We start from the raw sequence: 26,119 nt of genomic DNA, 5'->3' as shown, positions 1-26,119 counted from the left end.
GGCACCCGACCCTGTGTGGAGTCTCCAAACCCAGCAGATCCCTGCGGTGCGCTCCCGTGCCACTCCTCCCGGGGGAGAAAGGGGAGTCTCCCCGGATCTGCCACTTGCTGGGTCCCTGCTGGAGGAGCAGTGGCCTGACTGCCGCGGATCACAGTTTATGGCAACCCCGAGCTGAGAGCCCGAGGCTCGGCTCTGTCTCTGCAGCCGGCTTCCCCGCTCTGATACCTGGGAGCTCTGCTGCTCAGGCACCCCCGGTCTTTCTGTGACCCCGAGTGTCCTGAGACCACACCGTCCCACGAGGGTTCCACCCTCCGCTTAGCCACTGGAGCAACGTCCCTCAGTGGAGCCGACTTCTAAAAGTTCTGATTTTGTGCTCTGCGGCTCTATCACTTGCCAGAAGCAGCCGACGGAGGCCCCTCCCCCGCCATCTATCCTCCGAATATCGCCTCGGATTCACTTCTCCGCACGTCCTACCTTCCAGAAAGTGGTCGCTTTTCTGTTCAGAGAGTTGTTGCTATTCTTTTCTTCGATCTGTTGAGTTCGTAGGTGTTCAGAATGGTTTGATCCCTACCTAGCTGAATTCCTGGGACCAGACGAAATCCGGGTCTCCTACTCCTCTGCCATCTTGCTCCTATATACTGTATTCTTAACAATAAAGTAAGGTAGGGGCACCTGGCTGGCTCAGTCAGTAGAGCGTGTGACTCTTGGTCTCGGGGTCGTAAGTTCGAGCCCCATAATCTTAAAACAAAGTAATCTACAGAAAAGAAAATGTTGTTAAGAGAATCATAAAGATGAGAAAATACATTTGCAGTACTGTACTGTATTTATCAGAAAAAAAAAATTCATGTGTAAGTGGACCCATGCAGTTTAAACCCATGTTGTTCCAGGGTCAGCCGTACATGATATGGTAGAAGATGACAAATGCTATGGAAACGGGGTGGGGCTAGATGTGAGATGCAGCTGTCATTTTAAATAGTAGTCAGTATAGGCCTCATTGAGAAGGTGGCATTTGAGCAAAGACTTGAAGGAGGTAAGGAAGTAAACCGTGTGGATCTAGGAGAAGAGCATTCTAGGTTGAGGGAATAGCCAAGGCCAAGGTTCTTTGGTGGAAGCCTGCCTGTCGTATTTGAAGAACAGGAACAGCAAGGAGGCCAGCGTGGGAGAGTGACAAGAGATGTCAGAGAAGTAATGTGGGATAAGGGAGGGTAGGATTGGGGGCCAGGTAACCTAGGACCTTCTAGGACAATGGTATCCAATATGATATCTACATCTGGCCCACTACCAGTTTTGTAAATAAAGTTTTACTGGAACACAGCAGCACTGGTAATTCACATGTGGGCTATGACTGCTTTTGCATTGCAAAGGAAGAACTGAGTAGTTGTGATAGAGAACTTCTGGCCTGCGGAACCTAAAATATTTTGACCCTTTGCAGAGAAAGTGGTTTGCCCCCCACTTTAAGGTCCATAGAGACTTTCACATTCTAAGTCTATAAAATCAGGAAAGGAATGAATGGTTTGTATTTTTTTTTTTTTTTTTTACAAATGTTGAGTTTCAGGACACATTAAAGAGAGACTTATACATAATTAGATATATAAAAACTTGCCTCCTTTAAGAAGTTTGATAGTTCTAACGATTCAAGGAAGGTACGAAAAGGGGACAAATAATTTCTAGCAGGTGATTGAGGTGAATTTTGGTGTCCCCATCCTGCTTTCTGAGCACACCTTTGGCATGACCATTTGATTTTTAGCATCATTCATTCAGTGAGACACTGCATAAAGAAGCGTGAACAAGAAAGAGCTTACAGTCCAGTGAGGAATACAGCTAAGAAGGCGGACAGTTCCATTCCAGTGAACATTCTGTGACAGAGGAAGTACAGGGGGCTGGAGAGTGCATGGAGGGGGCTGCTAGTCCAGAAGTGGGTCCGCCCTGGCAGGACCCCAGAGAGGTTCCTCATGTCCGATGGAGCGTGGCTCGGGGGAAGGAAAGAGGAAAGGAGGAGGGAAGGCAGCAGGGTCAAGGCTGGCCTTTGAAGGACCAGATGAGCCATACAAGGAGTCAGGACTTTGTTTTGAGAGCTTGGGAGCTGTATATCAGCTCTAAGCAGAGTCTGATGTGATTGGATTTGCTTTTTACAAGTATCACTGTAAATGCTGTGAGGACAGTGGGTCACAGCACGAGTGAGTATGAGGGAGACTGACTATGAAGCTGTTAAGTTTTTCTGTGTTCATTAATGATTAGGTACTCAGTTAACTAAGTTTGGGTTAGGCATTTACCTGCTTAGGAATACACAATATGAAGTCCAAGTCCAATATGCTGTATATCTATAAAATGTACTTTTTATTTGAATGATCAAGTGTCATTTAAGTAAATTTCTGAGACTCAGCAGCACCTGAAGGAAGTGTTTGTCACGCTTTCATAATCTGAAGAGTTGGTTCCAATTCTCTGTGTCTAGAGAGATAGAAGTGCTTGCTGAGAAAGAGGCTTTTAACTGTGGATCTGTATTTTCTACATGCCCATCTTGTCATTCGTCTTCCTACAATTCTTCTTTTGTCTGGGGGGATGTGGGGACATTAGGAGAGATAATGGTTCAAACTACTTCTTAGTTTATGTTGGCACTGAAAATATAGGGACTAAGAATAGCCCTGAAACTTGAAGTGGTTTTCTTACAGTTACATGGCGACATTGGGCATTTTTCTTGCCTATATAATTCTTGGCTTGCTAAACTTAAAAAGCAAAGGTTCATTGTTCTTTTGCTTTGTTTATCATGTTGAAAGGAATAAATGGTTCAACAATGGGAAACTACAGAAAAGTAGAAGAAAAAAAATCATCCATAGAGCCCTCCATTTCGGAGACAGACTCGTTAAATTTTTTTTTTTTTAAGATTTTATTTACTTATTTGACAGAGAGAGAGAGCACAAGCAGGGAGAGTGGCAGGCAGAGGGAGAGGGAGAAGCAGACCCTCTGCTGAGCAAGGACCCCAATGCGGGACTCGATCCCAGGACTCTGGGATCATGACCTGAGCTGAAGGCAGATGTTCAACCAACTGAGCCACCCAGGTGCCCGTAGTTAAATTTTTGATAGAATTTTTCCTCCTTTTTTGTGACTTGTTTTGTTAGATATTTATGTTCATTTTGTATGTACTTTTTTGGATCAGAGTAATTTTATTTTGTGTTACATAGTTGTGATCATTTTTTATATGAAAGTATCCAGTTTTTAAAAATGTTAGATTTCAAAGCATCTTTGATGTTTGCAGAATAATATATCAAATGTCTATATACAGATACTTGATATAAATGTAAACAAAGAAGCAAATTTATCTATTCTCTTATTATTGGATATATTTTTTTTTATTTTAAAGATTTTTTTTTTATTATTTATTTATGTGACAGAGAGAGAGACAGTGAGAGAGGGAACACAAGCAGGGGGAGTGGGAGAGGGAGAAGCAGGCTCCCTGCTGAGCAGGGAGCCTGATGCGGGGCTCGATCCCAGGACCCTGGGATCATGACCTGAGCCGAAGGCAGACGCTTAACGACTGAGCCACTCAGGCGCCCCCTCTTATTATTGGATATTTAAGGTGTCTATTTTTTGCTATATAAGTACCAGTGGGATAACACATGTATACATAGAGCCCATCCGATTGTTGAAAATTCTTTTATTAGGGAAGATTTGGCACTTCATGCCGTCTTTCAAGTTTATTGTTGGGTTTCTACACACCAGTTGTGCATTTGTAAGACCTGAACTTGACCGCATAATTAGGAAATAGGAGTTCTTGGGTAATGAATAAACTGCAACTGTAAGGTGGATTTGGGAACATTCTGGCCAGGTAGCACTTTGAGGACTTCTCTCTTTTCTGTCTTGGTAGACTGCGGCTGTGTGAGGCCATGAACCCATGATGCCGTATTAACTCTTCTTACCGCATTATTCCCTCCCAGGGGTCTGAGGAGAAGACGGTGGTGTACATGGTTGGGAAGGCGGGCCGTCAGCACTGGCAGCACGTCTATACCGCCGTGACCAGGGGCCGCTGCAGAGTGTATGTCATCGCGGAAGAGTCTCACCTCCGGAGCGCAATTACGAGAAACAGTGTTCTCAGAAGAACTCGCTTAAAACATTTTTTGCAAAACAAGCTCTCCACGAGCTGTGCGTCTCCAGCAGACTTCGCCTCCCTGTCCAGGAGCTCTGGAGAGAGCAGAGGACTGAGCACACAGGCCTCAGCATCCTCAGTCCCTCCAGTCACAACCACCAATGTGACAGCCGGTGTCCCTGGAAGCAGGGCCTCTGCGGCTGATGACAGGACGTTCGCCTTTCCTGAAGGACGGAAATTACCTTCATCCGATGAAGTGGATCCAGGGGAAGATCCATCAGAACTTCGTGGGTCCAAAAGAGCCTGTGGCCTGAGTGGTGTGGAAAGTCCAAGCAAAATCCGGATGGTAGGAGTGATGTTGTCGTGCGCTCCAGCTTTAAGTATTGCTCACTTCAGTGTGCTTATGCAGGGCTGTGGATTTTTTAGTAGTGTGACCCTGTGCTGGAGCACGTAAAACCACGTGTTTTCTCACCTCTGTCAGCTCAGTGCCTGGTTGATCCTAGCACTGTCGCTTGTCTTGAGGCCGGCACTCCAGGCCACGGCAATCTATTGATGCGCGCGAGGGGGCGTGCAGGGAGAAACTGGCCGTCCTGCACCTTCTTTCTGCAAATCTTCCTTATCCCTCTCCCCTCCCTTTGGTGGCCCACAGCCTTACTTTAATCCCCATTCTCCACTGGAGCGGCTGGTGAATTATCCATGATTTCCAAATGAAGTTCCAGTAGAAGCTTAAGGATTGCTTTATGTGCTGGCAAGTAGACTTGTTCCGGTGTCCTGAGGCTTTCAAGGCTGTGACAGAGAGAAGGGGCCACGGTGGGCACCCAGAGGAGAACGTGCTAATGGAACCTGCCAATGCCAAGTGGAGTTCTAAAGGGAGAAGATATATAGCCTCTGACCCCACATGGCGTGGAGACAGTGCAGCAGTTCTCTAAGAGGGTGCCCGGCAAACGCAGTGTGTGATGTCCTGGCGGATTAGGCAATCACAAGTATGGAGTGTTGTGGCTGGAGCATAGCATGCAGGTGGAGGTCGAGCTGAGGACCCTGGAAGAGTCGGGAAGACACAGAGGCTCTTCCAAAGAGATTGGACGTTCTCCTGAATGTGATGGAGAACACTAGACGCATTTTAAGAGCTCTGTGAATTGAAATTTATGAAGGTCACTTTGGAGTTTAGTAGATTATGTTTCGGAGGCCGTAGGGGATGAGCTCCTTGCAAAAAGATGATTTCAGTAGCTTGAACAGAATGATTGGGTGTTGAAGTCAGGTAGTAGTGGTGGGGTTGGAAAAGAGATGCTTAGGGGTAGGGGGTACATGGGATTTAATGGTCAGTTATATATGGGGGGGTCGGGCCTGAGCATGAGTCTTAGGCTTCTGGCTTGAGCATCCAGGGGGATCCAGGTACCATTAATCAGGATTGGGAAAAGAGGCCGAGGGACAGGTTTTGTAAGGAAAGTGATAAAAGTAGGCATAGTGAAAGAAAAGTTTTGTTTTTTGTTTTTTTGTTTTTTCCCTTCTTGGAAGTAGTAGGATCCCTGCTGATTCTAAGCTTCATTCTGTGCTCCAGATCAACTCTTTGATGTGGAATTTCCATCTCAGCAAAACATCTTTTTCTGAAATTGACTGTGTTACCTCTTACAAAGACCCTGGGATAATAAGGCTTTTGGCCTGGAACAGAAAATTCCAAAGAAAGTCGTTTCTTGCCTTTTATTTCTTTGCATCAGCTTGGGATGGGCTACTTATGGTTCTGTGGTGGTACAAAGAGACAGTGACAGCGATATCCATCTTCGCTGCTGAGCTCGCCAAAGCTTCGAAGCTCTGGCCCAAACCAACACCGCAGAAGGTCTGTGGACACCATGAGTCCAGCGCTGGCTGATGTCACTATCCAAAGGCTCCAGTTCGAGCAAAGTTCTCTAACTGAAGAGGATAAGCTTTCTCACAAGGCTTGCCAGAAGTATGTGACATCCAAGAAGTCCCTGGAAATGAGGAAACTAAGAATTCAAAGCCTCCGGCCTGATAAATTAGGGACTTCTGTGTCTAGACTTTCTAGTGCGTTGAGATGCGTGATTTCTAAAAGCTCAGATTCAATGACCAGGGCTGTCCCCCTACCTTTCCTGCTATCCACATGGGTACATCAGAGCCAAATCAGCATTTAAATACTGCAGGTACTAATGACAGAGACCCACCTAGATGAAAGCTTTTGCTTTCCTGTGGATTAATAGCTTTAGGTTTTGAAAAAAAGCTTTAAAAGAAAATGTTGTCCTGATTTTGCTTTTTTTTGTTTTGTTTTTGCCTCATGTCCCACAACCAAAAAGGGAAAAACAAAAATATTTTTTTAAGTAAAAGCATATGTATAAATATTCTAAAATTTATCATATAAATTTTATATTTATATGTGTGATTTCCAGAATTTTTTGAAAGAAATGACATTTTGTCATTTAAAAAATCTGGGAAGGATGTAATCATAAAATCCCAAATAAAGATAGTTCTTGTATTAGGGTTCTCCAGTGAAACAGAACCAATAGGCTGTGTCTGTATCCCTATATATCTGTTTACCTACCTACTTACCTACCTATCATTTATCCTCTAACATCTATCTATTTAGATTTATTTAAGGAATTGGCTCATACTTGTGGAGGCTGCCAAGTCCAAAATCTGCAGGGTGGGCCAGCAGACTGGAGACCCAAAGAGTTGATATTGCAGTTTGGGTCCAAAGGCAGGCAGAATTCTCTCTTTCTGGGAGGCGGTCAGTCTTTTTTTCTGTTAAGGCCTTCAGTTGATCAAATGAGGTCCACCTGCATTATGGAGGGTAATCTGCTTTATTGATCATCTACTGATTTAAATGTTTATCTCTTCTAAAAATACGTTCACAGAAACATCTAGAATATTTGACCAAATATCTGGGTACCATGGCTTAGCCTAGTTGACACATAAAGTTAACCATTACGGTGCTCTAAATTGAACAAGTTTAGCATTGTGAAAGATAAATTGAATTGTGCTTATTTTTCTCATTTCCCTGTGGTGGCGAAACTTTCTCATGACCGTACTGGTCCGTTGCCTTGTGCTTGGGAATCACTAATAGTACCAAGGATCCTAGCCTTGCAGTGTTGCATCTTACCACACCTAAGGCTGGCATCATGGATGTGCACCCTGAACAGTCAGTCTTACGGGGCTTTGTGCTTAAAACCACTCCATACTTGCTTTAATGTCCTGCACTTGGCATCTTGAAATTCTTACCTTTGAACAAAGGGCCCGCATTTTAATCTTGAACTGGGCTGCCAAATTATGTAGTGGCCACACTGTTAGAAATTATATATATGTATACTCATTCAGCAAATGGTCACTTCTTCATGCCTGTCCCAGAGCTGGGTGCTGGGGATACCACAGTGAGCAAAAGTGGACAGGATCCCACAAGGGGCTGGCAGCTGACTGCTTGGGTCTGCTCAACTCTTCCAAGGCGGGGAAGGGGGCATGTATTATGTCTTCCAAAGAAGCAGTCAGAGGGAGTAGAAGTACATGGGGTAAACTGACTGTGTTTTCACAAAACTAACTTTATTTTTATTGTTGTCCTTACAGGTGGAAGAATCCTCCCCACAAGTGTCTTCCAGACTTCAGAATTTGAGACTAAATCGTTTAACCCCCAGGCAACTTTTCATGTCCACAAATAATCAAGAAACTTAATTCTGTTTCCGATTGCTCAAAGTAATTACCTCTTTCATTTTTCCTACTCAACACAAAATGAACATCATAGCTTCAAACTATCAAGATATAAAACAGGATGTCTGTGACTGGAGTTTTATTTTAAGGTGTTCATGTTAGCATATATTTTAAACTCATTTGATCGGAGAAAACCATAATGATTTCAACATCTGTCATCAGGAGGACTGGTAGCACTGGACATAAATGCAGGCAAAATTTGTTGTTGTTGTTTTTGTTTTTTTAAACTCTGTACTTTAGAAAGTGTTTTAGTTTTACAATAATGCCTTTATTGACTTCCATGATCACTGTAGGTGCTCTTTGCCAATGGTTTGAAGCCATGGTCCAGAGAAACTGTAGTTACACCTCCTGTATTATTGACACACATTTCAGGATGTTGGGTCTTCTGCCAGTTGTTCAGCTTGCAACATTGCTGCTCGCTCCGTCACTGCTGGCCGGACCCACTTCACCCGGAACTGTTTTCCTGGAAATTACCTTCTGAGTTGGGAGTATATTTTTTTTTTCTTAATTGGAGATATAATTGACATATAACACTATGTAAGTTGAAGGTGTACTGCGTGTTGATTTGATACATTTATATAGTCCCTATGATTACCAGGTGAGCTAATTGCATTAGCTAAAACCTCCATCATGTCACATAATTGTCATTTCTTTTAGGAATACATTGTTTTGAAGATACTCCACTTGGGAAAATTATTTTCTCTCAGAGTGATTTTTATTTTATTTTATTTTTTTAGAGTTTTATTTCTTGTTAAATGGTAAAAGAAAAAGTTAAGGAAAAAATTTGCCTGTTATTCCAATGTTTGAAAAATAGCCTCACTGAGATATAATTTACATACAATTCACCCATTTCAAGTGTACAACTCAGTAGCTTTTAGTATATTCACAGAGTTGTGCTGGTACCACCACAATGGGTTTTTGAACATTTTTATCACCACCCCCCTCCAAGAAACCCTATACCTCTTGGCTCTGATCCTCTCATCTCCTCCAGCCCCAGGCAACTACGGATTTATTTTGTCCCCATTGATTTGCCTGTTCCAGACATTTCATATATAAATGGAATCATACACTACGTGGTCCTTTGTGACTGACTTCTTTAACTTAGCAGAATAATTTCAGACTTTCTCTTGTGCTATGTATCAGTGCTTCACCTCTCTCTCTCTCTCTTTTTTTTAAAGATTAAAAAATGTTATGTACAAAGAGCTAGCATTGTTCCTTTTAGTGGGTAGATGTCTTGGAGAATCCATGCAAGGAATCTCACTCAGTCTAACCTGATGAAGCCTACATCCTTAGTGGAGTGATGGGAAGACTGGCAGCATCTCTGGAGGCTGTAGTTTTGGATCAGACCGTGTCGGGTTGAGCTGATGGGGCAGGAATCAGGAGCCCTGGCTGAATTCTTGCAGGTAGCTACAGCAGGGCTGCTGCCGACCTATCTTGCTCTCATTAGTGCAGTGTAGGCAAAAGACCTTCATCTCCTTTCATTACCAAATAATACTATATTATGTGGATATAGCACACTGAATTTCTCTGTTCATCAGCTGAAGGACGTTTGGGTTGTTTCCACTTTTTGGCTCTTATAAAATGCTACTATGAACATCTGTATACAAGTACAAGTTTTTCTGTGGACATATATTTTAATTTTTTTTTTTTTTAAGATTTTATTTATTTGTTTGACAGAGAGAGAAAGCACAAGTAGGCAGAGAGGCAGGCAGAGAGAGAGGGAGAAGCAGGCTCTCCACTGAGCAGGGAGCCAGACGTGGGGCCTAATCCCAGGACCCAGGGATCATGACCTGAGCTGAAGGCAGCCGCTTAACTGACGGAGCCATCCAGGCGCCCCTTAATTTCTTTTAATTATATACCTAGGAGTGGAATTGTTTGGTCATATGGTAACTCCATATAACCTTTTGAGGAACTGCCAGATTGTTTTCCAAAGCAGCTGCACCATTTTCTGTTTATACTTGGAATGTGAGGGTTCCAGTTTCTCCACGTTTTCTCTAACACTTGTTATTATCTGACTTTTTTGATTATAGCCATTCAGTAGGTGTGAAGTGATATTTCCATATGGTTTTTTGTTTTTTTTTTTTAAGATTTTATATTTTAAAAGTAATCTCTGCACCCAATGTGGGGCTCAAACTCACAGCCCCAAGATCAAGAATCACATTCTACTGACTGAGCCAGCTGGGCAGCCCTCCCTCAATCTGGTTTTGACTTGTATTTCCCTTATGGCTAATGATGTTAATTATCTTTTCATGTGCTTATTGGTTCTTTGTATGACCTCTTTGGAGAAATGTCTATTCAAATCTTTTACGTATTTTTAAATTGGGTTATTTTTATTTTTATTATTGAGATATAAGAGTTCTTTATATATTCTACATACAGGTCCCTTATTAGAAATGTTACTTGCAAAAAAAATAAATTGCCATTCTGTGGATTTTATTTTCACTTTTTTTTTTTTTTTTGATGGTGTCCTTTTACGCACAAATTTTCAGTTCTGATGATGTCCAATGTATCTCATTTTTGTTGTTGTTGCTTATGCTTTGGTGTTACATCTAAGGAACTACTGCCTATCCAAAGTCATGAAGGTTTACTCCTATTCTTCTAAGAATTTAAATAGTTTTAGGTCTTACATTTAGCACTTTGATTCATTTGAGTTAATCTTTGTGTATGGTGAAGTAAGGGTCCAACTTCATTCTTTTGCATGTGGATATCCAGTTGTTCCAGCTCCATTTCTTAAAGAAACTATTCTTTCCTCATTCACTTGTCTTGACACCCTTATCAAAAATCAGTTGATCATAAATGGTGAAGGTTTATTTTTGGATTCTGAGTTCCCAATTCTATTCCATTAATGTTTACATCTAATGTTATGCCAGCACCATGCCCTTTGTTAGCTTTTTTTTGAAATCAAGAAAAGTGAGCCCTCCAATTTGTCCTTCTCTTTCAAGATTTTTGGACTATTCTGAGTCCCTTGCACTTTCATATGAATTTTAGGATCAGCTTGTCCATTTCTGCAAAATAGCCAGTTGGGATTTTGAAGGGTAATTGTATTGAATCTATATATCTGGGGAGTATTACCATCTTAATATTAAGGCTTCTGATCCATGAACATGGGATGTCTTTCTATTTATGTCTTCTCTCATTTCTGTATAAGTACCGCGCGCTAACCGATTGCGCCACTGGAGCTCCTCTTCTCTCATTTCTTTCAACGGTGCTTCGTTTTGCATTTTTAATTTTAATTTTTTTAAATTTTTTAAAAAGATTTATTTATTTGAGACAGAGAAAGCACAGGCAGGGAGGAGGATCAGAGGGAGAGGGAGAGGCAGACTCCCCACTGAGCAGAGAGCCTGATGTGTGGTTCAACCCCAGGACCTTGAGATCATGGCCTGAGCTGAAGGCAGATGCTTAACCTACTGAGCCACTCAGGTGCCCCTGTTTTGCATTTTTTAAATTTACTGCTGGGTATTTTATTTTTCATCCTAATGTCAATGGAATTTTTTTCTTATTTTTGGTTTGTTCATTGCTACTGGATAGAAATACAATTGATCTTGTATCTTTCAATCTTGCTAAACTCATTTATTAGTTTTAATAGGTTTTTAGTGGATTCCTTGGGATTTTCTATATATGAGGTTATATCATCTGCAAATATAGTTTTACTTCTTTCCAATCTGGATGGCTTTTATTTAATTTTCTTGTCTTAAGGCTCTGGCTAGAACCTTTAATAAATTGTTACATAGAAGTGGTGAGAATGGACACCCTTGCCTTGTTCCTGAAAATTTATAAGGCCTGCAAGATAGTCTGCAAAAATGAAAATGTTGGGACTACAGCATAGTTGTTTTTTTTTTTTAAAGATAGCACACATTAAAATTTGCACATTTTAAATAGTTTATATAAATGTATTTCATAGAATACATATGATGTTCTCTGAGGGCAGATATTATTATGATCCTTGAGTTAAAATCTATCTTTGTTACCTAAAATAAATGTATAATTAGTCTGGGAGTGTTTCTGTCTACAGACTGTTTTAGGACTTAAACATATCTTTTACATTTTGTCCTTACAGCAGTCCCAGAGTGCAGATATGACCTTCGGTACCACAGGTGGGGAAACTGACTCACAGTAACTAAATTTTATACCACCAGTGAGTACCACAGCTGGAATTCAAAACCAGATCTGATTTTAAAACCCATGTTCTTCCCATTCTTCCATTCTGCTTTTCAAGTTTATGGCAAAACCTTTCCTCTTTAGAAAATTCTATAACAAAAAGCATTGTGTAGGACTCATCTAGAATACTAAAATATAATCAAAGTACCAGAAAAACTGCGTATCATAATTTTTGGCTTTTTAAAATCACTGTTTATTCCATTTGGTAGGGGTTTTTTTTTTTCCATACAAATATTTGCAACAATTTTGAATTCCCCAAAACCATACATAGACGATAAATACCATGCTATTAAAGTATTAAATTTGTACAAAAATACTTTACAGCTTAATACTTGTTTGTTACAAATAAAAATACATATTTAAGTGACTCATGATCTTTTTTTTCTTTTAACATGATTCTGCTTTATACTCTCTTGCCCTGGCGGGTTGTGAAATATGATTGAAATAATATATTTCTCTGCACAAAAAGAAAGGTGAGCTTTTTCCTTAAACAAAGGACACAGTGTTCAAATGCTTTACCTAAGCAGTTGTTGGAATCCATTGACCAAAATGAAAATGTTTGGAAAATAATCATTTCAATATGGAGATTCTACAATCAGTATACAGATCTATTTTTTTTAAATATTCACCAAATAACAGTTATTAGCGTAACTATTCAAAAGATCTGAACAAATGAGAACAGTTGCTGACAAACATCTTAGAAGCAACTGTCACAGTTTATTGCTTTGAGGGATGGTAATAATTGGCAATGCATTTTGTGAAAAATGTATTTACAATTTCAGTAAAGTAGCATGGCTCAGAACAAAAGATAGTCCAGTGTCATCTTAAGGTACATGTGCTGTACACCCCTCTATAACCAGTTTTCAAAACATGGCAAGCAAGATGAGTTTGATTTGCCTATCATTAAGATAAACCTCATTTTAATAGACTTTTCATTCTCTCTTAAATTCTCAGTCTTGAATTTTAAAAATAACTAATTCTCAGTGTTACTAAGCACTCTAATTCATTATCAGAGATTTGCAGCTATTAAAAGTGTGTCCTTAAAAAAAAAAAAAACAGGTCACAAGACATATCCTGTTTGTTAATTTGTTGCATAGGGAATAGCATACATCTTAGTTAAAATCATTCCTATATCGGGGCAAAACATTTACCACCACCTATTATGGTCTCCTACGTGCATCATCGCTGAAACGTTTTAAGAGAACTTAATGTTACACCTGGACCCCTCCCATGGCAGCAGTCCCAGCCACGTCTCAAACTCCCATTTCCCCTAGGAGAGCCAGCTTTGTGACAAGCCTTGTTGGTCAAGTTCTTAACGCTGACGACTTCATAGTAAGAAACTGATTTCAAAGTGAATTAAGGAAATTGTCATAGAGAATATTTTCAAACAGACATCTCTCTTTTTAAAAAGTGATTGGAAGATGCACTTGTAAAAAATTTCCTCTGATGTTAATTGGGGGGAAGGGGCGGCCTATATATTTTTCTTTTTCTCTACCATTGGGCCCGGCAGCGAATGGCCGGCCATATACCATAGCATCACCAAGAAAGAAACCTCTTCAGCCTGAAAGGGGAAGCGAACATGAGCCATGAGAGAGATTTAAAAGACCCCTGTGCTTGCAGTTAATGCCACATGATATCTGTGCTTTAAATGCCACAGAAATCTTAAAGGGATTTTTTAGCACCATGTAGATATTGTCTTTTGTCCTGCTTTATAAAAAGCATTGCTATAATGTGTTAGTGGGTTCTCGTATCTCCAAATTACCACCATGACTAGGCTGTTGGAAAAAAGCACTGTTCTGTTCACTCCATTCTCCTCCTGGTAGAGTCTGTTCTATAGACTTCTGTGAAGCCAGTGGGTTTCTACTAATAACCAAGTCCAGCTTATTACCAGATTCTGCTATGAGGGGCACCACAAGGCAGCAGTCAAAGTCTCTCGTTCGGACATGATTAACCTGAAAAATCAAGAAGAGCCATTTTGAATTATTGTTTTAATTCTCAACACCCAGACTAACACTTCTGGTGTAACAGGTGTCCTGAAGGTACCTAAACGAGCAGCCTTACACTGAGAGGTCTGTCTCTTCTCTGACCAGGAGGTGGCCATTGGCTGACTTACTCTTTGCTACTAAATCATAAAGTCCTTGAGAGCAGGGAACAGGGACACATCCCAACATCCTCATGCTGGGCAGACTGCCTCGCTCATGGCAGGTGCTCCAACAACTGAACGTCATTGCTAATTTCCAGATGAGGTAAGTGAGGCACAGAGTGGTGAAGAGATTTGCCTCAGAACTGAGTGGCCCAGCTAGGAAGTGATCCCAGGCAGTCTGGCTGACTCCGAAGCTGTGCTCTTGACCATGGTGTTGAACTACCTCTCAGAAGTGAGCCCATCCACCTCCTCAGCTTATACATGTACTCATCTTCGTTCATTTCTCCTTATTCTTCACCAACGAGGGTTTTTAACCCCTCTACAAGCTGCTTCCACTCTTTGCCTTTCATTCTCAATCTTCTCACATCTGGAACCTGACACATTGTACAGTTGACCCCAAATGTCCAATACAGGAATGGTGTCTCCAGGGCTCGTCCACTTTGGTCTTTAGCCCTCGCCGCACTTGACACCCACTCATCATCCTGAAAACTCTCCTTCCTTGGCTCTTTATGACACCACTTTGTTTTGATCCTCTTACCATTTTAATTCGCTTTCAATTCTTTTCTGCCTTTATCTCTTCCTGTCCTTTAAATTTGTTTTTCTCAGGATTCTAGCCTTGGTTCTCTTTCTCACTATAAGCGCACCATAGGTGACTTTATCCAAACACATGCCTTTCAGTGTCCTAAATCTCCTAAATCTGGCTCCAACATCTGAGCAATGGATCCAAACTGCCCTTGCCTCACAGACTGCTCTGCCAGGAAGCACTGAAGGAAAAAGGACTCAGGTCTGACACAGACATCTGGTCTCCTTCCCTGGCGTCTCCCTCTTTCCGACTTTACTCTAATCCACCTATAGTATTATTCTATCGTCTCTCTAAATTACAAATGATGTCATTATTCTGCTTAAGAAATTGATATACCTGAGAGTAAAGTCCAAGAGCTTTCTCATAGCATTCAAGGCCCTCCCAGTCTGAATCCAGTCTACTTTTTATAGCCTCAACATCTATGGAAGCAGGGACAGCACAGCCCCAATTTAGAGATGAGGAAGAGCCACATAAAGGTTAAGTAACCATAGTTATTAATTCAGCAAATATTAGAGTCTCTACGAAAAATGAAAGCATCCCATAGTGCCAAGACCAACTGTTCTGCCATAGTAAAAATGATCACCAGAATTTGTTTTAAAACTACCTAATTGATCAATGAGAACGTGCCTTGGTGAAGGCGTGTCACTTCATGTACAGCCTCATGCTCTGAACGTCAGCTCCTTGGTGCCAGACTCATTCCAGCTAAACACACTCAAGACTGATGTCAACCCTCTCTTTTTCCTACAAAATGCTATTCCTAAAAACTGTATGTAAAATCAGGAATTGGCTGGGCTCACTGAAACTATTCCTGACCACGATCGCATTCCCTTCGCTAAACAACGTTTGGCTTTTCGCTTTCGGACAATTGTGTGAGATACTGAGATATCAAGTACTGTATAAGGGGAAATGGGAGCATAAGGTGCCAGCACTGTTCTCAAGACGTTTATAATCTGTTGGGGAATATATACAGGGAACCAGACAATTTCAATAACTGGTAAATTCTACCCAAGGAAAAAGTTTCTATCCCATATAGGAGGGGCCCCTAATCTCGTCTTGAGGCAAAGAAAGATGGGTAGGCATTGATCGAGTAAGACATTGAGAAGTGAAATTAATCAAAACGTCACCTGCGGTCTTACCTGTAAGAGTCTATCATAGGGCTTTAAGCCACCGAGATCTCCTGGCCCAGCTGGGCGAATATTTTTAACATACACTCCTTTCTCCAGCAAGCCATCTGCTACACTGAACCCAAAGTCCTCCATATCAGAGCTCTTGTACAAGGTCACCTGGAAAGTGAGAGAATGTGAAGGACGCATTCAGCTTGGCTGCGGACTTTTGTGTGTGAAACTTCTTGTCCAACAATCTTTTCAAATTTATTTACTCAGTAACATAATAGATTTGTAATATATTAGGCAGCTCCCCACGCTCCTGCAGCTTTTTCCCCTTCTCTGAAAACAGCCTTGGAATTTGCAAAGTCCTGCCCAGAACTGAAAAGGAAGGAGAAGGCCAACTGCTAGAGAAGGGAGGCAGCCCGTTGCACCTGCTGGGTATCAGGACGAAGCCAAAGGCCTTTCCTTCCTGCCCACCATGCCTGATGCTGCGCTGGGTACAGTACTCAGCATATCATCTTCCACTGAGCAACTGCCAGCCTGGAGTCCATCATTTTATTTGCTATGGTATCCCGATCAGAATGTTAGTACTGACAGCAAATGGAGTTAAAAAACCTGAAAGTGTTCTTGTAACCAACACCTTGCTCTGGGGTCCAGCGTGAATAGCAACCAGGCTTTGGTTTAGCAACTCAAGTCCTTCTTCACCCTTCTCGGCTACGGGCCTCACTGGTTCCCTCCGCACCTACAGCCACCTGCCAGGCAAAGCTTCCCCCGAACCTCATGCCTCCAATCTGACCACCTGCAAGAGTTAGTCTGAGGTTCAGACATTCAGCCAATCATGCATACATTCACCAACTGTGTACCGAGTCCCGACCCTGTCCTGAGCATGGTTCTGGGTGCTGGGGAACAGCAGTAAGAGCGCAAGAAAAGGCTGCCTTCCAGAGGCAAACACATTTATGTGTAACATTTACTGAGCACCCGCTGTCCTGGCTCCGGCCAGGTGGCATACTCAGCACTTGGTCCTCGTTTAATGTTTTAAGCTGGTCACTGACAATCACTAAGTTTTGCCCGATGCCCTCTGTATAAGCTGATGCACTCTTCAAGCACTGATCTGGGCTAATATATTGTTTTACACTAATTGTTTTTAAAAAAGATTTTATTTTCACACAAATACATGAATATGTTCTTGTAAAATAGTAAAGACTTCAGGGCTACAGAGGGCAAAAGGTCAAGATAAAACAGGTCTATTTTTTATACCCAGTTATTTTATTTCAGAGAAAGAGGGAATATTGAAGGAACTACAAAAAAGTGGTGTTTGTGGTTTTTTATTTTACTAGGCTGAGAGTTAAAATATCAAGCTGGCCGAGTCTATACTATTCACCAGGCAGCCCTCATGGTTATTGCCATATGAAAGGTGAGGAAATTCAATTTTATAGAGGTTAAGTCATTCGCCCAAGGTCACAAAGGTAATGAATAGTGAAGCCCTGTCTGTCTGATTCCAGACACTAAACACTTAACCATTATATACTACTGCCACTCAAAATGCCTTATTTCATAGGTTGTAAGATATGCTTTATTTTTTCATATTTCAAAATCTCTGAAATCAGGTGTGTTTCATAATCCATGGCACCCTAGATCCTATGAAGTAAGATATATAAATATTCTACCGCTACCTGCCTCTTTCCTACAAGTGCCCTAGAAGGAAAGGGGCCAGAATTTTGTTGCAACTTTGCTTTTTAAGAGGAAAAAAAAATGTGCCTTGCCAGTTAAAGTGAGGTCCTGACCAGAAGCATCACCATTTCTCAGGAACATGTTAAAATGTCGAATCTCAGACCTTGCCCAGACTGATTGATTTGGCACCTGCAGATCCCTGGGGATCCCCGTGCACGGTGCAATTGCTCCGTGTGGTCTTCTGCATACAAGGGGGCTATTACATGCTCTGAAAAGAATCGAGGGAATTAATGTTTAATGGGATGATACTCTTTGCAGGCTCATTCCGTCATTGTGTGTATGTGAATGTGTGTGCGCGCGGGTGGGTCTGCACGTGCGTGTGTCGCTTAGTAAAACCCAGTCCCCCATCCCACATGCACCCTGATAATGCACGGGGAGAGAAGTAGGTTAAACTGCATGAGTGAGAGAGTTCCTTCCAGACCAAAACTCCTCAGGAGGTGAGGAGGAGTCTTTATTGGTGATCTAGGCTCAGATGGCCTTAGAGAGTAGATGGAAGATGCATCCAGCTCCCAAGCTCTCTGAGGTGGGGAAAGAATCTTTGTTTAGTTCACTGATATCCTGAACCCCTAAAACGGTGTCTGCCACATAGTAGGATTAGTATTTGTCGAATAATGAAATGACTAGGGTTTTTTTTTTTTTATTTGACAGAGCTGATTTTTTTTAAATTAGTTTCAGAGGTGGAGTTTAGTGATTCATCAGTTGCATACAACACCCAGTGCTCATTACATCACGTGCCCTCAATGCCCGTGCCCTCCTTAATGCCCATCACCCAGTTACCCCATCCCCCTCCCCACCTCCCCTCCAGCAACTCTCAGTTTGTTTCCAGTCAGAACTGGCCAAGATGCGCTGTGAGTGAGAACTAAGAGGGATTTAATTCAAGCTGTGCCCCATCCTGTCGCGCCCCAGGGCTCTGCTGGGAATTTGCAAGGTGCAGCTGCAGGGTAGCTGGAGATGGCTGGGGCCCGGGGCACACGAAGCTCCAATGGCGCCACCGTGTGGCCATCAGAGGTGAGATAACGTGCGACGTCGCCGCCAGGCTGGCTCTGCCTAAGGGCTGAGGAAGCTCCATTCTTGGACAGGGAGGGAGGTGGGAAGGAGGGTCCTCCAGCAGGAAATACTGGACTTCTTGCCAATAGGTGATTAAAGCCTGTGGGTCTTGAGGGAGTAGATTAAAAAGCAACAGGATGTTACTGACTCTATCAAGTCTGTGGAGCAGATCATACAGACAGGGATATGAAGGCTCATGGAGGGTTAGAAACTTGTCCACAGAGAAGTTTCAAAGTGGTTCAAACCCAAGTGGTAGTGACTGTGGAGCTCAGATATTCCCACGGCACACTCTCTCTTTACCTAGCAGGTGGTTGCTTAATGAGCACTCATTACAGAGAAGAATTTTGAGGTCCCTCTATAACTATGATTTGGCCTCAGGCCATAGGACAGGAAGAGTCCTGCCCCTTTCCTAAGGTGAGACGGGTCGTTATTGGAGAGAGCTAATTAAAAAAAATTTTTTTAATTTCCACTTTTGTTGAGATATAATTGACATACAGCTCTGTATAAGCTTAAGGTAGACCGCATCATGACTTGACATATATATATATATATATATATATATATATATATATATATTGCAAAATCATTACCACAATCATTACCATGACTTGACATATATATATATATATATATATTGCAAAATCATTACCACAATCATTACCACATTACCATTAGTTAGGAGAAAGCTATTTTTTAATGAAAAAATTCAAACGTATTCAAGAGTAGAGAGGCTAGAACAAACAATGAATCCCCATATGCTCCTCACCCAGATCTAACAACCATTAAGAGCTTGCCCCACAGGCTCTGTCCCCTTCTTTCTTCTCCTTTGGGGGATTATTTTAAGGCAAATGCCAGTCCTTAAGTAATTTACTCCTACATACTCCTTTTAGAGATTCAGGATGAATCTCTAAAAAAGAAAAATCACTCTTTTTACATACCTCAAAGTCATGAATTCATTCACAAATTCACCCTGATTCCCTGATATCCTCCAATACCTAGTCCATAACAAAATGTCCCTGATTCTTTCAAAAGTGGGTTTTAGAGTTGGTTTTTTCAGATCAGGATCCCAACAAGGTTGACATGTGAGTGTGGGGTTTCTACTTGTCTTCTTGTCTAGAGCACGGCCCCATGCTCCTGCCTTATTGCGGGAACTGTATTTGTCCCGCACTGCGTTCATCTAGTCCTTGCGTCCCTCTACATGGAAGTTACCCGGGATCCTTGCCTGGAGTCAGGGTCAGCTTTGTGGGGAGGGGTGTGAATGGATCACAGGTGCTACAGGGTGCTTCCTACGACATCACATCACTCAGTGTCTAGTTGTCCCACTCTGGGTGGGTCCAGGGGAAGACAGCTTAATGCCTTCATTGTAAGGTTCCCCACCAACCTCTTATCTAAATGTTTTTGACCATTGATGACCACTGTCTGAATAATTTCCTTAGGGGCTGCAGAGTGATAGTCTTTTTCTAATCCTGTAATATCTTCCACATTTGTTAGCTAGAATACTTTCGTAAAGAAGAACTCTCCTTTCTTCAAACAGTGCTGTTTGGTTACTTTGATGTGCACGTTGATCTGCCAGAAAGGCAGAACGAAGGCTAATTCTTTCCCTTCGTTTTTAGTACAGGGCATTAGTGCACTAGACACTTCTAATGGCGTCCCAAAGACATTTTTTTGTGTGGGGGGGATGACTTTTGTAAAGTAAAGTATCACTATGAACATGTGGGTTTACATACAGATGTTGTATTTCAAGTAATTTCATCATTATTCTTTTGGGTGCTCAAATTTTCTCATCTTTGGTCATGGGGGGGGTCTTTCATGTTAACCTCTGTGTCCTTTTGATAGGACTCATTTGTTTTGACAGCTTCTTTGCTTTCTGGCTCAAGGTATCATGACTCATCATGAATATTTCCTGCTTCCAAGCTGCAAGCAGCCACTCCTCCAAGGTCCCTTCATTGGAGGAAACATTTTTGGTTATATTCTAGTCCCTTTCCTCCAATCCCCATGCTCCTTTCTCAAAGGAAGGAAGAGAGGAATGGGGAGGGAAGTCCAAATTGGAGAAGGAGGGAGGAGGAGGAGGAGGAGGAAGCAAATAGCTAACGGGATTGGTGATAGCCTGCCATTTGGGGGCGCTCGTTACTAGTAGATGAAGTCTCTGTGCTCAAGGTCACTCCTTCTGTGCCCCTCTTTGGCTTTGCGCCTTCTCTGTGGGATTTCTTGTCCTCCTGCCTCCTTTGCATCTTTGTTTCTAGTCGTGTTCTCACCATGTGACAAGGAGCCCACCTGGGGCGGGGATGTCACCCCTCCTGGAGGGTGGTGCCTCCTACTTCTCTCTGTTCCACTTGCAGCTAGGTATGGGGGAAGGTCCTAGAGACCCTGTGCTCATGTCTGGATGGGTAAGCCGACTGGCATCTGCTGCGCAGCCCCAGCCGCGCTCCTTCAGTGCACCCGAACGTGAGGGTTGCAAGGCCTATGGCTTGCAATGGACATGAAGAAGCCCGCTTCTGTCTTCGATCCAAGACAGGTTTTCTGACACGGGGAAGCAGTATCCTGGGGGGGGGGGGGGGGGGAACATTGGGTGTGGGCCTAGAATAACAGTGAAGCTCTTCATTGCTCAATTGGCCTTTGATTCTTGGATGTCAGCTCCATAGCCAGAACTCGGGAGGGGCACCAAATGACGCCAACACCAGCAGGGGTAACATAGTAACCAAAATGTTCGAGTTGGATGTCGGCCGGAGCAGGTGAACAGATTAGCTCATTTAAGGTCAGAGTTGCTGGCCAAGAGGCATGGTGTTTCAGAGCCATAGACTGGATGGCACTCTTCAAGATGAGAGGCGAATCAGTGGTTTACATCTGAGACGCATCTGTTTCTCTGGAAAGACTTCCTAAGGTTAGAGGAAACTGAATTTTAATAGCCAACTCTATGGGTCTCCTGGGGAGAGCCAATAACAAAAAAGAAATTATTTTAAAGTGACACAAAAGATAAGATGCCAGGAATCAATAATTCACAAAAATGGGGTGTACAGCTGCCTGCTCTCATGGCAGCAATAGTGAATTGTACCATGTCGTTGCTGCCCTCCTGCTTGCATGGAGATCGGTGGTAGTTACTTCTGATTTATTTCCTGTCCAAAAAGAATTTGAAGGAGTCCAAGGTTTAAGTCACATTTTTTTTTTTTAAGCCACAGATGAATTCCTTACCCAGGCACTTTCCTACATACGATTGCTTTTGAACTCTTAGCAGCTCTGTGCAGCAGAATTATTCCCTTCCTGCTAATGAGAACATGACTCTTTAAAGAAGTTGATGGACATACTTGTCTAGTTGGAATGTATAAGCTCTAGGAGGCAGTGCTTGAATATCTGACCTCATTTACTGTGTTCCTTCCACTAAATCATGATTTTTTTTTTTTTTCTGGACATATAATCTCTTAGCTGGTCAGGCAGTCTTTATCCATTCCCAACTGCCCAACAAGTTAAGATGAATAATTTATCATGTCTGCTGTATTTATTCTGATCCGAGCCCCTTTGTGGTTTTCCATGGACATCTGCATAAACTCCTGCTCCTAGAGCTCTTTGTGGTCCACTCTGGCTCATGTGAATCAAGATTTTTCATGTGGGGTCTCTATTCTGTGCTAACCAAAGGATGCAGCCAGGGAACCTGGACTATGAACCCAAGGCTAGACTTTTCTGTTCTAAAAAGGGCCAGTGAGCCTCTTGAAACATAACTCTGGGCAAGAATACGGTTCTACAAGGCTCAGTTCAATTTTAACTATTCTCCAGCACATACTGCAATTGCTTCTAACCCTCCTGGGAACAGAAGCTTTAACAGGAGGCCCCACAATTCAAGTTGTGCCTTGTTTTATATTTCTAAGCAAGTCTATTCACATGTCTGAACAATGTCCTCAAGGCAAAGATTAGAAACCTAATGTTTCTGTTTTCAGTTTTGACACATGTGAAAATCTTTAAGCAGCCAGAAGCAATTCTCCCCCTTTGGATTTTAAAGGCAATTGTGTCTACTATCTTGAGCAAGTCACAGCAAGTGATGGCTATCCCAGAAGCCATTTCTAAGCCCTGGCAGCCTTCCTATCGTTCAGTCCCTGGCCTGATGGCCTTAAGGGCCAAACCAACACCTATTTCTCCAAGACGGTACTAGTTTCCCCAGAAATCACCAGGCACTTGGATTCATTCTTACAAATACCACTGGGGTAGCATTCTTCCTTTAAACTTGATAATTCAAGTAACGTTGGCTTTGAGGATAACCCTATACTCCTTGTGGGGCTGGAAGAAAAAAGAAAAGGCATGGCCTTCCCAACTGCATTCTTCCAGCCCAAGAGGAAGTGATTTCAGTTTATGCCACTCAAATTGGGCTTCAAGACAAACTGGGTCAGGAAAGGCAGTTGCAGCCCGCCTGTCTGGGGAGCCTCATTGGCCGAGGGGAGAAAGGGACAGTTGCTCCCGACACTGCCCCCTGCTGCTTCCTGGCAAGCGTGTGGCACCACGGGCTTGAAAAGTAGGGGCTCGACAAGGACAGAGTCAGCAGCCTGGATTCTGGCTCTAAGTAGGAGCAAGTCAGGGCTGACTTGGCCCTTGGAGAGCTGAGTCCTAAGCAAGGGAGCGTCCCAGTTCTAAAATCTGAGGTGGATATATGTGCTGCTTCCCCAAATCATGTTGGAGCAACTTCACCTCTCTCATTTCACAACACATCAAAGAGGAAAGAGCTAGATCAGTCTCCAGATTCTCCAGGAGATCAGACCAAGCCATGGGCACCTTGGTCACCTAGTTATTGCCAGCTCTGCGGTCGGAGAAGGCAGTTAGCCGGGTTCTAACAGGATGCCTGGAGGCCAGCACCGAGGAAGTCACAGACAGCTATCAGGAAAGTCAGAGGCCTGTCTTGGCAACACTCCACAAGAAGCTGGACCAAACCGGACAAGCCCAAGATGGCGGATGCCATGACAGGAAACCCCTGACCAAGGAAGGAAGGAAACACATGAAACTCTGCATCTCCACCCCAAGTAATGAATGTTTCGCTCCTTGTTAACAACTGTCAATAAAAGACAGAAACCCAGACTCCAGGGTGCGCAGTGCTCTCTCTCTCTCTCTCTCTCCCCACCCCCTTGAGCTTGCCCAATCTCACATCTCCAGAGTATACTTTCACTTTAATACAATTTAGTGTTTGTGTCACTTGTCCACCATGATGTGTGTCTATCCTTGAATTCTTTCATGAGGAGACCAAGAACCTTTGGCAACATCTTTGGGATAAACTGAGTCGAGGCCTCAGGGCCCAGGGTCTCTCTCCCCAGTTCACCCGGCAACCCTGCCCCCGGCCCTTCCCCTTGCCGCAGCCACCGCCAAGCTAGTCGGCTGGCAGAGTCTCTGTTCCAGGGTTTTTCTCAGGACTGCCCACTGGTTACTCAGCACCTGCTCGCTCTGCTCCTGCTTCTGCTTTCAGTCTCCCAGGTCTGCCCTGGCCTGGCTCTCCTCCAGTTCTTGACGCTTCCCAATTCCCTCTGACCCTACTGACCTCCAGTCTCCTCAGGTCTGTGGGCCTCCTCGCTCCAGGGGCCACCTGCCTTGCTGGGTGGGAGGCATGCCCTCCACTCACGCCCTGGGCCTGTGGGAATTCAGGGCCAGGCTTGTTGCCATTCAGGAAGGATGACAAGTTACATACAATGGACCAAACCCCCGCTGCACTGATTGCTGACGGTCTCAATTTTATTTCCTCATTCCAGGTGTTGCTGTGGTCAGACACTCCAAAGATCCTCAGAACAAGGAGAGAGCTCTGTGTCTATCTAAGGGAAAGAAAGAGACAAGCCCTGGGCAAGACCATTATCAATGTAATCCTTACAATAGCCAGCGAGGTAAGAGGACAGAGCAGTGGGGAAGGAAGAGGGCTGGCAGGCTACTCTCCAAGGACCAGGGGAACAGAGTGACCCTCAGAGAGCATGCCATTTGTAAGTGAACATCCTATAGATAATACAATATCTTACAACCTATAAATGAACATATTTGATCACCACAGAGAGACACAAAAACATCAGGAAGAGATGAATGATCCCCAGCCAGAGCTAGACTTAAGGGAAGCTATTAACATTTCTGAAGAGGCGTGGTGGTGGATCCTCAACCAAGGGACAAGATGAAGATCAAAACCTAAGAAGTAAGGCACACTGGAGCCCTGACACTGCCTGAGGGTCATCTGAGCCTGGGGGGCTGCAACTTTGCTGGGACTTACCTTTCTAATGCTCAGAGCTCGGACCCTGCAAAGGCAGATGGCAACTTGCTGAAAAGTAGTAAGATGTAGACTGAGCTCGGCCGGGGAGAGTTGCAATGAAAAGATGACCTCAAAGGCTTGGCTTTTATTTCCCTATAAGTCACTGGGCAGCTTTAATCCTAACTTGGAAATCCTATTCTAGCATTCTTGCTTTTTCTCCCCCTCACTGACTGAGACGTATCACCCCTTTGAACAAGCTTTATCATCCCATTGTCCTTACCCTTCATAGGGTTAAACAAGCATCCAAGAATTTTAGACACAAGCCAATCATTTTTATAAGAATTATATCGGGGTGCCTGGGTGGCTCAGTCGGTTAAGTGACCAGCTCCTGATTTCGGCTCAGGTCATGATTTCAGGGTGGTGAGATCTAGCCCTGTGACAGGCCCCAGGCTCAGCAGGAAGTCTGCTTAAGATTCTCTTCCTCTGCCCTTCCCCCCTCTCAAATAAATAAATAAATCTTTAAAAAAAGAATTGTATCTTTTACATTTTGAAAAGTTTGTTTTCACAGAATCACAGACAAAGGAAGCTGAGGGAATGATCCATTTTACTCATTTAAAACCTACATGCAGACTCCGACCCTTATTCCACAATTCCACGTTCCCCCAACAACCTTCTGATGATCATCTGGCCCCGGTTCTACAGGGAGAGCATATGCCCGTCAGACTGCGACAGTGACTGCTAACTGGGCACGCATCCATCTGTCTGTACACAGATTCCTGGTCCGGTTTACTTCTCCATCTCGGGGGCTCTGAGGCTGAATCTGCTTTTCAGGCTGGGAGGCCGTGGAGACCTCATGTTCTGGGTTTCTGACACTGCTTGGCTGAGGCAAGACTCTGAAGGATGGTGACTTCCCCAGGGGAAATGCTATTTGTTGAGGCTCCTCTCCCGAGCAGGGTCCTGCCCCCTCCTTTGCTAAAGGAGAAAACCAAGGTTCCGAAAAGGGACGTGGCTGATGCCTGTCAGACTGTGACCAGACCTCGGTCTGCCTGACGACGAAGTCTGTGTTCTTTCTAATTTACCCCTCCTTGCCTGGAGGAAGAGAAACTGGGGCTAGCGACGAAGGGTAGGCAAGAGCAGAAGGTGCATATATTCAGTTTGTCATTTTTAGCTTCTCGGGACTTCCACAGTAAGACAATTCGACACCAGCTATTTGGAGAAGGTCGAGGCCTGCCATGAGGACTCGTTTGATCCTGAGTACCAACTCCAAATGTCTGGTGAAGAAAGACGCATGTGTCTGAATAAGATACGTTCTTCTATTTCATATTTCCTCCTAGGGCTGAGCCTCTCTTCCTGACTTGGGGAGAAT

General features: G+C 43.3%; 2 protein-coding genes across 4 annotated transcripts in view; one reads left to right on the top strand and one right to left on the bottom strand.

Annotated features, from left to right (window-relative positions):
- The window catches only part of HELB (DNA helicase B), a 36,443-nt gene extending 28,690 nt beyond the window's left edge, over nt 1–7,753 (top strand). The window contains exons 12-13 of the mRNA XM_021678619.1: nt 3,933–4,433; nt 7,649–7,753. Coding sequence (XP_021534294.1) covers nt 3,933–4,433; nt 7,649–7,753 — 606 coding nt within the window. The remainder of the gene's footprint in view (nt 1–3,932; nt 4,434–7,648) is intronic.
- Nucleotides 7,754–13,529: 5,776 nt separating this feature from the next.
- GRIP1 (glutamate receptor interacting protein 1) overlaps nt 13,530–26,119 on the bottom strand; it is a 391,246-nt gene continuing 378,656 nt past the window's right edge. For all 3 annotated transcript variants that reach the window (XM_044915371.1, XM_044915372.1, XM_021678544.2), the window contains 2 exons: nt 15,810–15,956; nt 13,530–13,899 (listed from right to left, as the gene is read on the bottom strand). In XM_044915371.1, coding sequence (XP_044771306.1) covers nt 13,672–13,899; nt 15,810–15,956 — 375 coding nt within the window. In that variant the 3' untranslated portion in view covers nt 13,530–13,671. The remainder of the gene's footprint in view (nt 13,900–15,809; nt 15,957–26,119) is intronic.

This window comes from Neomonachus schauinslandi, chromosome 5 (genome assembly GCF_002201575.2).
Source record: "Neomonachus schauinslandi chromosome 5, ASM220157v2, whole genome shotgun sequence".
In the NCBI taxonomy this organism is placed as follows: Eukaryota; Metazoa; Chordata; class Mammalia; order Carnivora; family Phocidae; genus Neomonachus; species Neomonachus schauinslandi.
The sequence above is the reverse complement of the archived record's forward strand: the minus strand, read 5'-3'. Positions and strand labels throughout refer to the sequence as shown.